The sequence below is a fragment of the Liolophura sinensis genome, chromosome 4 (assembly GCF_032854445.1).
Source record: "Liolophura sinensis isolate JHLJ2023 chromosome 4, CUHK_Ljap_v2, whole genome shotgun sequence".
Lineage (NCBI taxonomy): Eukaryota > Metazoa > Mollusca > Polyplacophora > Chitonida > Chitonidae > Liolophura > Liolophura sinensis.
Window position 1 is genome coordinate 9,728,482 of NC_088298.1, and position 11,504 is coordinate 9,739,985.

The window sequence follows — 11,504 nt, forward strand, 5'->3', positions numbered from 1 at the left end:
GAAATATTCTTGAGTACCGCGTGAAACACCAATGAAATTAATAATATAAATAAATCAGTATAAAAAACAAACTCTAATTGTACACATATGATTGGCAATAGATGTCTATTCACACCTATCAGGTTCTGTCCACCTGTCACGTTTGCAAATCCTGCTACCTACTCTAAGTGTTGATTTATGTAGCTGAAAGACTTTAATTACACAAAATTTCACTCATAAAAGTGCATTTTTACAAGCAAATAGCTGTCACAAAATATTATATATGGTGCTGAAACATACAATTTCCGAGTAGAATATTATCCGAACTTCCAAGCAAACCACAAAACACCTTTCTAAACTAAACAGAACTCTCAAAATTAGGGAATGGCTGAAATTCATGGTCATTTCGGTACATACATGTATTATGCATATATCATGCACCTGTACAACGACGTGAGAATATATCCAACGATTTCATCAAATTTATCAGAAACTGACATGTTTGTACATCAACAGATCACCTGGCAACAGGGCTCTGCCCGGTTTCCTCCCACCATAATGATGGTCGATGTCATATAAATGAAACATTCTTGAATGTGGTGTAAAACATCAATCAAAATAAATAAATAAATAAACACATGGCAACAGTTCTGAGCGTAGTCAGTGTGTATCTTCACACAGGGGTATGGTGCAACACACAGGGTATGGTGCAACACACAGGGTATGGAGCAACAAACAATTATTCAACAGCAAATGTCAGCAGATCACATGACAACAGTCTTCACATCTTCACACAGGGGTATGAAGTTATCCAACGCCAAAATCTCTACTGCTACCATTACCACACAAAGAATGCTAGAGTTGTGGCAGAGATTGTTTTATTCTCTTCCTACAACAAGCAGACTGTGGCGACTTCAATGTCTTAGCATGCAGAATTTTTGCACTGTCAGGAGTCTGTTTCACTCTGTTGCATCTTGTTATGTAGATGTATGGCAATGGTCTCTGTAGGGTTTTCCTTATACGCCGGGTGACTGAGGACTTGATTGAACATTGCGATACCTTCCAGCCTGGTCAAACAGAAAACATATGCAATTCACAGTTTTGTCATGTTAAAGATAATCACATTAAAAATGTACAATTCACAACTTCCATATTGCAAAGAAGATATGTGTATGACGTCCTTATCGCTGTCTCTGTTCACAGGAAATTCATAACCTTTTTTGTGAGATGACAATTGAGATTCATACACCTTAATTCTTCAAGCGTTTTGCAATGTGTTTATTTAAGCATATGCTGAATGCAGTAGTGTGTGTAGACTGATAATATTATACTTTTTGAGAAGCCCTGAAATTGGCCAATCCAACCAATGTAGTGTTGTCTCCAAAATCAAATCAAAAATATGTATAAATTGCACTGAAAGTTGCTCTTTCATAAGCCCAAGAGTTGAGGAATTAGAGTATGTGCCTATCAGCATTTTCTGTTTTATCCTTGCATTAATTTTCATAATAATCAGCTTAGGTTTCATACATGTAACTATTATTATATGACAGTGCTGCTTAGCCTCAGGAGCTGAGGAGAAAACAGTATAGTGCTCTAAATCCACTTACGTTCTTTTCTGTCGTTTAGCTTCTTTTTCAATCCCTCTTGTTTTCACTTTGGGTCTACAATACAGGATCGTCATCATGAAATAACTGTTAAAAGCCTAACTGTCCACAATGAGATAACAGTAAAAACTTCAACACATCAACAAATACACACAGTTCTCTGCATTCACTAGTGACTTTCCCAATTTCATTGTTTGTACAGCACAGACATAATTAAGTAGTTGACCTTATTTGTGTGAACGTTGCTTTCACCATGTTCACAGCAGGCAACTTGTCTTACCATTATCCAGTGCTGTACATTATACACGTGAATGTTAGTCAGTGACTGACGTTATTTGTGTGAACGTGGCTTTCACCATGTTCACAGAAGGCAACTTGTCTTACCATTATCCAGTGCTGTACATTATACACGTGAATGTTAGTCAGTGACTGACGTTATTTGTGTGAACGTGGCTTTCACCATGTTCACAGAAGACAACTTGTCGTACCATTATCCAGTGCTGTACATCATACACGTGAATGTTAGTCAGTGACTGACGTTATTTGTGTGAACGTGGCTTTCACCATGTTCACAGAAGACAACTTGTCGTACCATTATCCAGTGCTGTACATCATACACGTGAATGTTAGTCAGTGACTGACGTTATTTGTGTGAACGTGGCTTTCACCATGTTCACAGAAGGCAACTTGTCTTACCATTATCCAGTGCTGTACATCATACACGTGAATGTTAGTCAGGGACTGACGTTATTTGTGTGAACGTGGCTTTCACCATGTTCACAGAAGACAACTTGTCTTACCATTATCCAGTGCTGTACATTATACATGTGAATGTTAGTCAGTGACTGACGTTATTTGTGTGAACGTGGCTTTCACGATGTTCACAGAAGGCAACTTGTCTTACCATTATCCAGTGCTGTACATCATACACGTGAATGTTAGTCAGTGACTGACGTTATTTGTGTGAACGTGGCTTTCACCATGTTCACAGAAGGCAACTTGTCTTACCATTATCCAGTGCTGTACATTATACACGTGAATGTTAGTCTGTGACTAACGTTATTTGTGTGAACGTGGCTTTCACCATGTTCACAGAAGGCAACTTGTCTTACCATTATCCAGTGCTGTACATTATACACGTGAATGTTAGTCTGTGACTAACGTTATTTGTGTGAAAGTGGCTTTCACCATGTTCACAGAAGGCAACTTGTCGTACCATTATCCAGTGCTGTACATTATACACGTGAATGTTAGTAAGTGACTGACGTTATTTGTGTGAACGTGGTTTTCATCATGTTCACAGAAGACAACTTGTCGCATCATTATCCAGCGCTGTACATTATACACGTGAATGTTAGTCAGGGACTGACGTTATTTGTGTGAACGTGGCTTTCACCATGTTCACAGAAGACAACTTGTCGCATCATTATCCAGCGCTGTACATTATACACATGAATGTTAGTCTTTGACTAACGTTATTTGTGTGAACGTGGCTTTCAGCATGTTCACAGAAGACAACTCGTCGTACCATTATCCAGTGCTGTACAATATACATGTGAATGTTAGTCTGTGACTGACGTTATTTGTGTGAAAGTGGCTTTCACCATGTTCACAGAAGGCAACTTGTCTTACCATTATCCAGTGCTGTACATTATACACGTGAATGTTAGTCTGTGACTTGCAAAAAGTCAGTGGTTTGTGAGTGAGATAGTTTTTAGTATTACACTAAACAAAAATAAGATAAAAGGAAATAAATAAATCCAAGATGATTTTTATTGAACAGTAATCGTGAAGAAATATGAATGTCACAACAGGACATAATAATATTGAGGAAACCCATATAAGATATTGGCAATTATTAGGTACCTGTATAAATAAAAACTCTGTCTAATACACTTTGATGCCACTTACTTGTCTTGGGGTTTTCCCGTTGATTTCTTCATTAACAGTTCTAATGTTGGAAGAGTTTCCTGTAAATCCGTTAAGTCCCCCACAACAGCAGTCTTCGACTTCCGTTTTCTTTCTTTCTTTTTCATTACTTCTGATTGTGCAGCGTTCATTTCTGGCAGGTAAAGCAGAGCGATGATATTAGCGTCAACTGTTATCTTGGCAATACTCTAAAATTTTCTTTAAACTTTGTTCATCGGGAAAACACATTTTCCCTTCTCCAGAGCATTGAAAGAGAAATTACAGTGATGCAGTTGGATCAGTTAAAGTCAAAAGTTTAGGGTTAAATTTGTTTGGATTTGAACATAAACATTAAAACAATGGTAATTTTTGCATATTACTCTAAATTTTTAAACTTCTTATTTTGTCTTGAAGTTAAATTCTAAAAAAAAAATTGGAGATTACATGGATTTGTATGTTTTCGAGAGACTTTTCTTTTATAATAAGAATAAATGTACTTCTATGTTATTTACGCAGTATTTAACGTTGTGTACAACCCTTGTTGAGAGAAACTTTAAGGATGTCAAGAAACTTTAAGGATTTTTAACTATAATTTGCCTATCAGGTGTTTAATGATGTGATTGAAGAGGAGAGATTAAGGGGAGAAAACTCTTGTAGGATAACAAAGCGTTGTCCTCTGATCTATGTTTCCATATATTATAAGGAACAATCCCAGGTAGAAATTAGTTATTCAGAAGCCAGTTTAAGAGTTACAAGTTACATGTACTTAAAATATCAAATGACAGAGATCACTCAATTACATAAAACCAGCGAAACCATTTCATCATCTCTCACTTAAAAATCACAAGTACGGAATGCCTGTAAGATTTATTTGATTGGTGTTTAACGCCGTACGCAAGCATATTCCACTTATATGAAAATAATAATGTTGGCCATCATAATGGTAGGAGAAAATCGAGCAGAACCCTGAGGAAAACCCATGACCATCTGCTGGTTGCTGGCAGACCCTGAATGCCTGTAAGAGTCTTGTAGCCTAAGCATAACGGATAACAGAGTCTTACCAGGAGATAATCCTAGGACCCGCTTTCGAGACGATACCAAAACCAAATTCTCGTAAATTTCCTCATTCATCAACCATGTCAGGTCACCTTAAAGCGCTATTTTTTTGTACATCACTTCAGAAAAATATAACAAGATATTTTACTTTTAAAGTCACAGCTTTCTACTTCCAGCAATCAACATCATGAGCCAAAATTGCCATTCACCGTTTTTACAATACTGAGAATTAAAGTAGCTATCATTACACACACGTTCATGCAGGCAAGTATAATGTAAACTTTTCACACGACAAATCAAACAAATCAAAAGCCTCATACTTTCCATCCAGAGTTGGTGTCGCACTTTTCTCTTCTCTTTCTTCTTTATCCCTAAACCTTTGAAGGACTTGCTTGTAATTGTGCTCCTGGCATCAAAGTCTGGTAAATTTTGTGTCAGCGTGGCCTTGTTGATAGTCACCCCAGAGAACGGGTTAGCTGACTCGTTAGGGGTCAAAAATGGACTCCGAGGAATGTCAGTCTGTAAAAAGGCATATGTGTACCGGACTCCAGGTAAGTCTTTTCATGTGACAAGGTTATATGGTGGTCGTTCAGGTACATTCATTTGTGTGATCATATTTATGTGATAGTTTTTGTGACAGTGTTTATGTAATGATATTTACGTGACAGTTTTTGTGACAGTGTTTATGTGATGATATTTATGCGTCAGTTTTCGTGACGGTCTTTATGTGATGATATTTATGTGACAGTTTTTGTGACAGTCTCTATGTGATGATATTTGTGACAGTTTTTGTGACAGTCTTTGTGATGATATTTATGTGAGAGTTTTTGTGACAGTCTTTATGTGATATTTATGTAACAGTTTTGTGACAGTGTTTATGTGGTGTTTGCGTGACATTGTGTGATAGTGTGACAGTGTTTGTATGATAGTGTTTTTTGTGATATTTATGTGACAGTTTTTGTGAGTGTTTATGTGATGGTATTTGTGTGACAGTGTTTGTGTGATAGTGTTTTTTTGTGATGATGTTTATGTGAAAGTGTTTGCATGATGATGTTTATGTGCTGATGTTTAATGTAATGGTGACTGTGTGATAGTGTAGACACAAAAATGTTTGTTTGCATGATGATGTTTATGTCATGGTGATGGCATGATAGTGTACACAAGAAAGTGTTTGTTTATGTGATGATGTTTATGTGATGATGTTTATGTGATGATGTTTATGTGATGGTGTTTGTGTGATGATGTTTACGTGATGGTGTTTGTGTGATGAGGCTAATGTGATCTTTCCCAGATTTTTCTTCTAGAATTTATCTGATTTTTATTGGAATGTGGGCCATGGCATTAAATCCTGGTGAGAATTTCAGATGTATCAATTTCCAGCTTACCTGCATGTTCTCAACCACATCCACTACCATGACATCTCCTTTAGTGGAATGGCCTTCTTTGGTTTTGGATTTTTTGGCCGCAGTATGAAGCTTTTGTCGCCCTCTTTTCACTTTCCCCATTACATCTAGGTTTGAATAAGGCCCTGGAAAATGTACCAAAATAGAGCAAATAATAAATCTTAATAAATCACAACGCACTCATGCGTAAGTATCAAATCTCAAATTAATATAGGCAACCAAATCTATACCTGAATGTACATAAATCTGAATAAAGTCCTAATAATTGCCCTTATCCACAAAATATTACTCATTACTCAAGAAACACTGATCATTTCTTGTAAAAAAGAAATCATTATTTCTATTCTACTATACCTACTTGTTCGTAGCAAATCAGGTTTGTTTATTCATTTTCCAGAACTTTTAAGTAGTTTTCTCATAAATTTCTCTCTGGTTTGCTGCCATGTTGTCTTGGTTATTGATTCCCACAACTTCACTGTCATCTGTGTTCATGAATTTGACTGACAAATGGGATCAACACATGTGAGAACTCCCTAAAAATGACACTGCTCAAGGTCGAGCATTGTGACAGGTCTAATTCGAAGCATGTGTCTCTGATTTTAGACCAGTTGCAGTCTATCTATATGGACTCAATGTGCTGTTTTAAAACTGTAAAATTTAAAAAAAAAATAATTATTTCTGATATTCTTCCTAACACTGAGTCCATCAATGCCTCTCAAAAAACATGGCCTGGATTTCAAGCTCCTATCTACCTTCCACTTAAAGTAATCTAACTCACATCCTCTGCTCATTATATGTAATTTTATGGTGGAATCTCTTATACTATCCTCTTAATTTACTATCCTCACCTGTGAAACTAATTAACTTGCTGCGTGGTGGTCACACTGACTGCCAGAGCTACAGCTGTAGCAAAGGCCTCGCCGTCGACAGCCACTTTGATGTGTCACATGACCTACTGATGGGTTTGAACTGAGTTTTGGTATTGAAATCCTCAAGAAAACTAATATATTTCGATTGCCATCTGCAAGGACAACTTACTTCAATCGAAAAAAGGCATAAAAAGAGCTGGCATTTTCGGTGTTGGAAAGTTTGAGTGCCGTGAACTGGAATCTCATTAAGACCAGCTCCATCAGTTGGAGTGCAGAGATGTGAGGCGATTTATTTGATAGACATTGATGGACTCAGTGTTACTATGAATGTACGAATTCTAAAACAGCACACTGTATCCATCTAGATGGACTAGACCCGTTAATGTTCAATGTTGCATGCAGTAGAAAAATCTAAAGTATAACAGAATTGATGAAAATAACCACCTGGATTGTAGAAAGCTTTCCTACAATGGCCTGGATGAATTTCATTTGATTTACTTTGATTTGGCGAATCTCGGTTTTTTAGACTGAGCCCTAGTTTTGAGTCAAATGATAAATCAACTGTAAAATAATCAAATGCGTCACGCCCGTAGACTGTCTTACAAGTTTCACATTGTTATAGTCTCAGGTAGTGCCAATGTTAGTTGTGGTTTTAAGGTTGACAGTTTTGAAAACCAGGCTGATGCGTTTGCTAGTCAATGAGCCCCTTGTCATATGTTCATTCTGAGAAGCTGTTCCTCAATGCATTGATATCACTTTAAAAGCAACATGAGATTACAGAGAGTAAAGTAATTAGCCACTGACAGCGGTTGCCAACTTCAACTTGCACTTGCAGCGTTATTTTTGTTGTTGTCAACCCTCGTCAAATTATAAATACAATAAAAATGAAAAAAAAACATGATTAGAGGTAAAATAGTAACGCAGACATATTAACGAAGTACTCAAGTTCCAATATCACGAACTACTTACCTAGACCAAAACAATGGTTGTAAGTTTAAAACAAAAATATAAACCACATGTGTGCTTTCTTGCCTGGCACACATTTGCTCGCCACTACAGCTTGTGGTGCGCGCGGCTAACAATACATTGAAGTGAAAAGCCGGAACAGGCATTTTATTCGGATGTCAATATGTCTAAAGGTTATGCTCAGAGCTAAGACTTGTTTCACGAATAAACTACTCAAAAACTCAACACAGCCTATAGATATATGAGAATAAAACAGCAAGATGATAGGCTTCCAAGCCAGACTTAAAGCCAGTGAAGACTTAATGCTTAAAGCGTGTAAAGACTTAGTACCGGTACTGTTTATTCCGAACATCTGACACCAATGACAGCATATATTTCACAATATGCATTGTCCATGGCGTAAGGTATCCGCGCTAGGTAGTGTTTATATAATGTTTGACAGTTACAACACTATATGCAGTTCAATTTTCCAGTATTTAAAAACCTAAGTTTTTAAATTTCTACATCGTTGTATTCCAACCGCAGTTTCGAACTTTCGTTCTCATCAGGGACACTGAGTGTTAGTAGTGTGAAGTCATGATTGTATACAGTATACGGTCAGTGTATACTTGAGTGATCGCTCAACAACAGGAAACCAGAAGCGGCCAGTACTGACTTGAATTTAACACTTTATGCTTAACACAATTGAGAGATCAAATAGGACAATCTTAGTACAATACAATCCAATGTCAGATAAGTCTGACAAACACGTCAAGATAAGTCTAATATATAGTTTGGTGTGTTAAATATGATTTAGGGACGATGAATCAATGCATAAATCTGATAACGGACCGGAACCATCTGAATCAGATGATTCTTCTGTCAGAAGTAGCTCCTCTTTGACACTCAGAACTATTGATGAAGGCCATTTGGAAACATTTTTAGAAAATTTAAATAACATACCTTATTCTTACATAACATCCGTTCGGAAATGTGCGTTTAAAAGTGTGTATAACGATTAAGATATAATTATAAATCCCACGACCACCCGCAGGTTAATATATAACTAAGTTTGAGTCGAACACTAATAATTTAAAATTAAAACTTCTATCCAAAACCAAATGTCAAAATATATAGTCCATCCTAATCCAGGAGACCTGAAATTTAGAGCCATTATCACCAGTCCCTCTTCACCAACATAAAGGCCTAGTCATCTTATTGACATCTTATTACGGTCTTTCCTGGAACAAATTACTAGCTTCGTTCGATTTAGATTTTTTAAATCAGCTACCTAAAAACGTAGATATTGAAACCAAGTTGGCTACATTCGAAGACCCAATTTTTCGTAATGAACATCTTTGTGAGCTTAAAACTATCTTACCTACAATATTAACAACAATAATCCATTGCCGATTGTCAGGAATATATTACAAATATTAAGTAATAGCGATTGAATGAAAGATATTATTAACAGTCAACGTGAAGCCCCTAACTTAAAGAAAATATTAACTCGGGTTCGCTTCTCTAATGTACAAGTCACTAAACGTAACAAACCTGGATGTGGAGCTTGTGTCCGTGTCGTGGATGGCCCTAGCATTAGATTTAACGCAAACTCTGTTCTTGAAGTTAAATTTTGATGTCATGTAAATCGAAATTTGTAATATACTACCTTATTTGTTCCGGTTGTGGTAAAGAATACATTGGCCAAACTACAGATCTACGATCGTGGGCAACAAATCACTAACGAAAACCTTTGTTTTCTCCCCGTTGGGCATATCAGGAAATGTGCTATTTCTCTTTCACCTCCATTTACTGTTTTCCCTTTTACAAAGTACCACATGAAAACCACATGAAAAGCTTTAATGGATATGAAAGAAATTCTGTTTATTGAAAAATACAAACCTGAGTTAAACGGAAATCACCGGGCCTAATTTATATTTAACTTATGGAGCTGTATATTAGACTTATCTTAACCTGTTCGTCAGACTTATCAACTGTCTTTGTATTGTACTGTATTGTACTAGGATTATGCTGCTTGATATCTCAATTGTGATAAGCATAAAGTGTTAAATCCTTTGACTAAATAAGTCAGTCAGTATAATCATGACTACACAGCTCACACTCGATATCCCTGATGAGAACGAACGATTTCTACAACGATGTAGAAATCTGAGAAGGTTTCCCTTTTTTCTTTCACCTCATACCACATCAGAATAATCATTTCTTTTACATATATCTACATATTTATTCACCTCTTTAAAGCCAATATTAGCCAATATTGGCCTTGAAGCCAATATAAATTATTGTTTAGATAACATCTGGCTGTTACGCGATCTTGCTGTTTTATGCTCCCGTATCTCCTTGTATACGCTATGTTGATTTAACACCTAGGCTGTGTTTTGTGACTTTGTCTCCATACCTGTATGTGTATCTGTAATGCTCACCTAAGTTTGATGGAGCGCCCCAAGCGATTCAGTGGTATCTCACCTACCTCCAGCTTAAAACATAGGGAGGTGGTAGACTATGCTATTATCAGGCTAGCCTTCGAATTGTGCTAACGTTCACCATGAAATTTAGTTCTCCCAATGAAGTGCCGAAATAATGAGTCAAACTGAACTTTTCGTTTTTATGAGTCACATTACTCGTAAGTCACATTATCGAATTGCGTGAATCTCCGTACGTGACGTGACAAACCAGACAGATGATCTGCAGATCACACTGCAGACAATGTTCGTGGGAAATACTCTCCTTTAGAGGTATTGATCAAACGTCTGAAGACTTAAGTCAAAAATTCAATCACAGCTACAATTAAAATGTTTCGCTCTCAAAAGTTTAAAATTTTTACACTGATTCTTGACTGCAAAGCAATGCTCTAGACAAAGTTTGAGTCGTTTTTTGTTCTGAGTTCTTTTTTTCAGGCACTTGAAATTTATGACATAAGCCTTCAGTTGCTTGATCAGTACGAGACCTGGAGTACAACATATTTAGTGCCAGATGCTTTATTTGAAGCCCATGATTTTGAGCCAGAAAACAAATGCGATACAATACGGAGCCGATCTTATCATACATTTTATGATAATGGACTGTTGAACAACCGGGTCCTCATGGCGAGTTGAAGGTGGTGAAAGAAGGTTTATACCTTTATTCAGACAATGATTGAATGATTGAATGATTGATGGATTTATTTATATATTTCATTGTTGTTTAAACATTTGTCTACTTATATTATGGCGCTGAAACTTATGGCTGGAAGAAATCGAAGTGCCTGACGTAAACCACCGACATTTTGGTAAGTTACTGACGAACTTCCCATGTGTGACGTAAATATGCACAGTATATTGATGGATGACGCCAACAAAAGTTATGGACTGCACAAACGGCCACACAAGTGTTGTCTATCGTTGTCAGCAATGTTCCATACAGCTGATGAATGTCCAAGTTTTGTAGGACTGTATATACAAACAGTAATCCGCAAACTGCATGTCGCAAGGTTAAATGCACAAGCAAGAAAAAGTGCGATAAAGGTTACCACTTTGTATAAAGTAAGTTTTATTCAACAAATAAGACAAAATCAGAATAATAAATTAAACAAACATGATTTTGATAATTTTTGACTCGATCAAGTAACTATAGATCAGATATCAGATATATATATATGTCACTGCCATACACTAGTATAGATACGTCCCAGTGGTCCATGCTAATACAAATATGGCATTGACAGGAATTGAATGCCACGC

At 36.6% G+C, this 11,504-nt stretch overlaps 1 protein-coding gene across 1 annotated transcript; it reads right to left on the reverse strand.

Annotated features, from left to right (window-relative positions):
• Positions 1-204: 204 nt before the first annotated feature.
• On the reverse strand, positions 205-6,052 carry LOC135464925 (uncharacterized). Its single transcript, XM_064742498.1, has 5 exons — positions 5,933-6,052; positions 4,868-5,066; positions 3,495-3,645; positions 1,587-1,640; positions 205-1,046 (listed from the first exon to the last, which is right to left on the reverse strand). The coding sequence occupies exons 1-5, from the start codon at positions 6,050-6,052 to the stop codon at positions 926-928; spliced, it is 645 nt and encodes a 214-aa protein (XP_064598568.1). The 3' UTR covers positions 205-925.
• Positions 6,053-11,504: the final 5,452 nt, after the last annotated feature.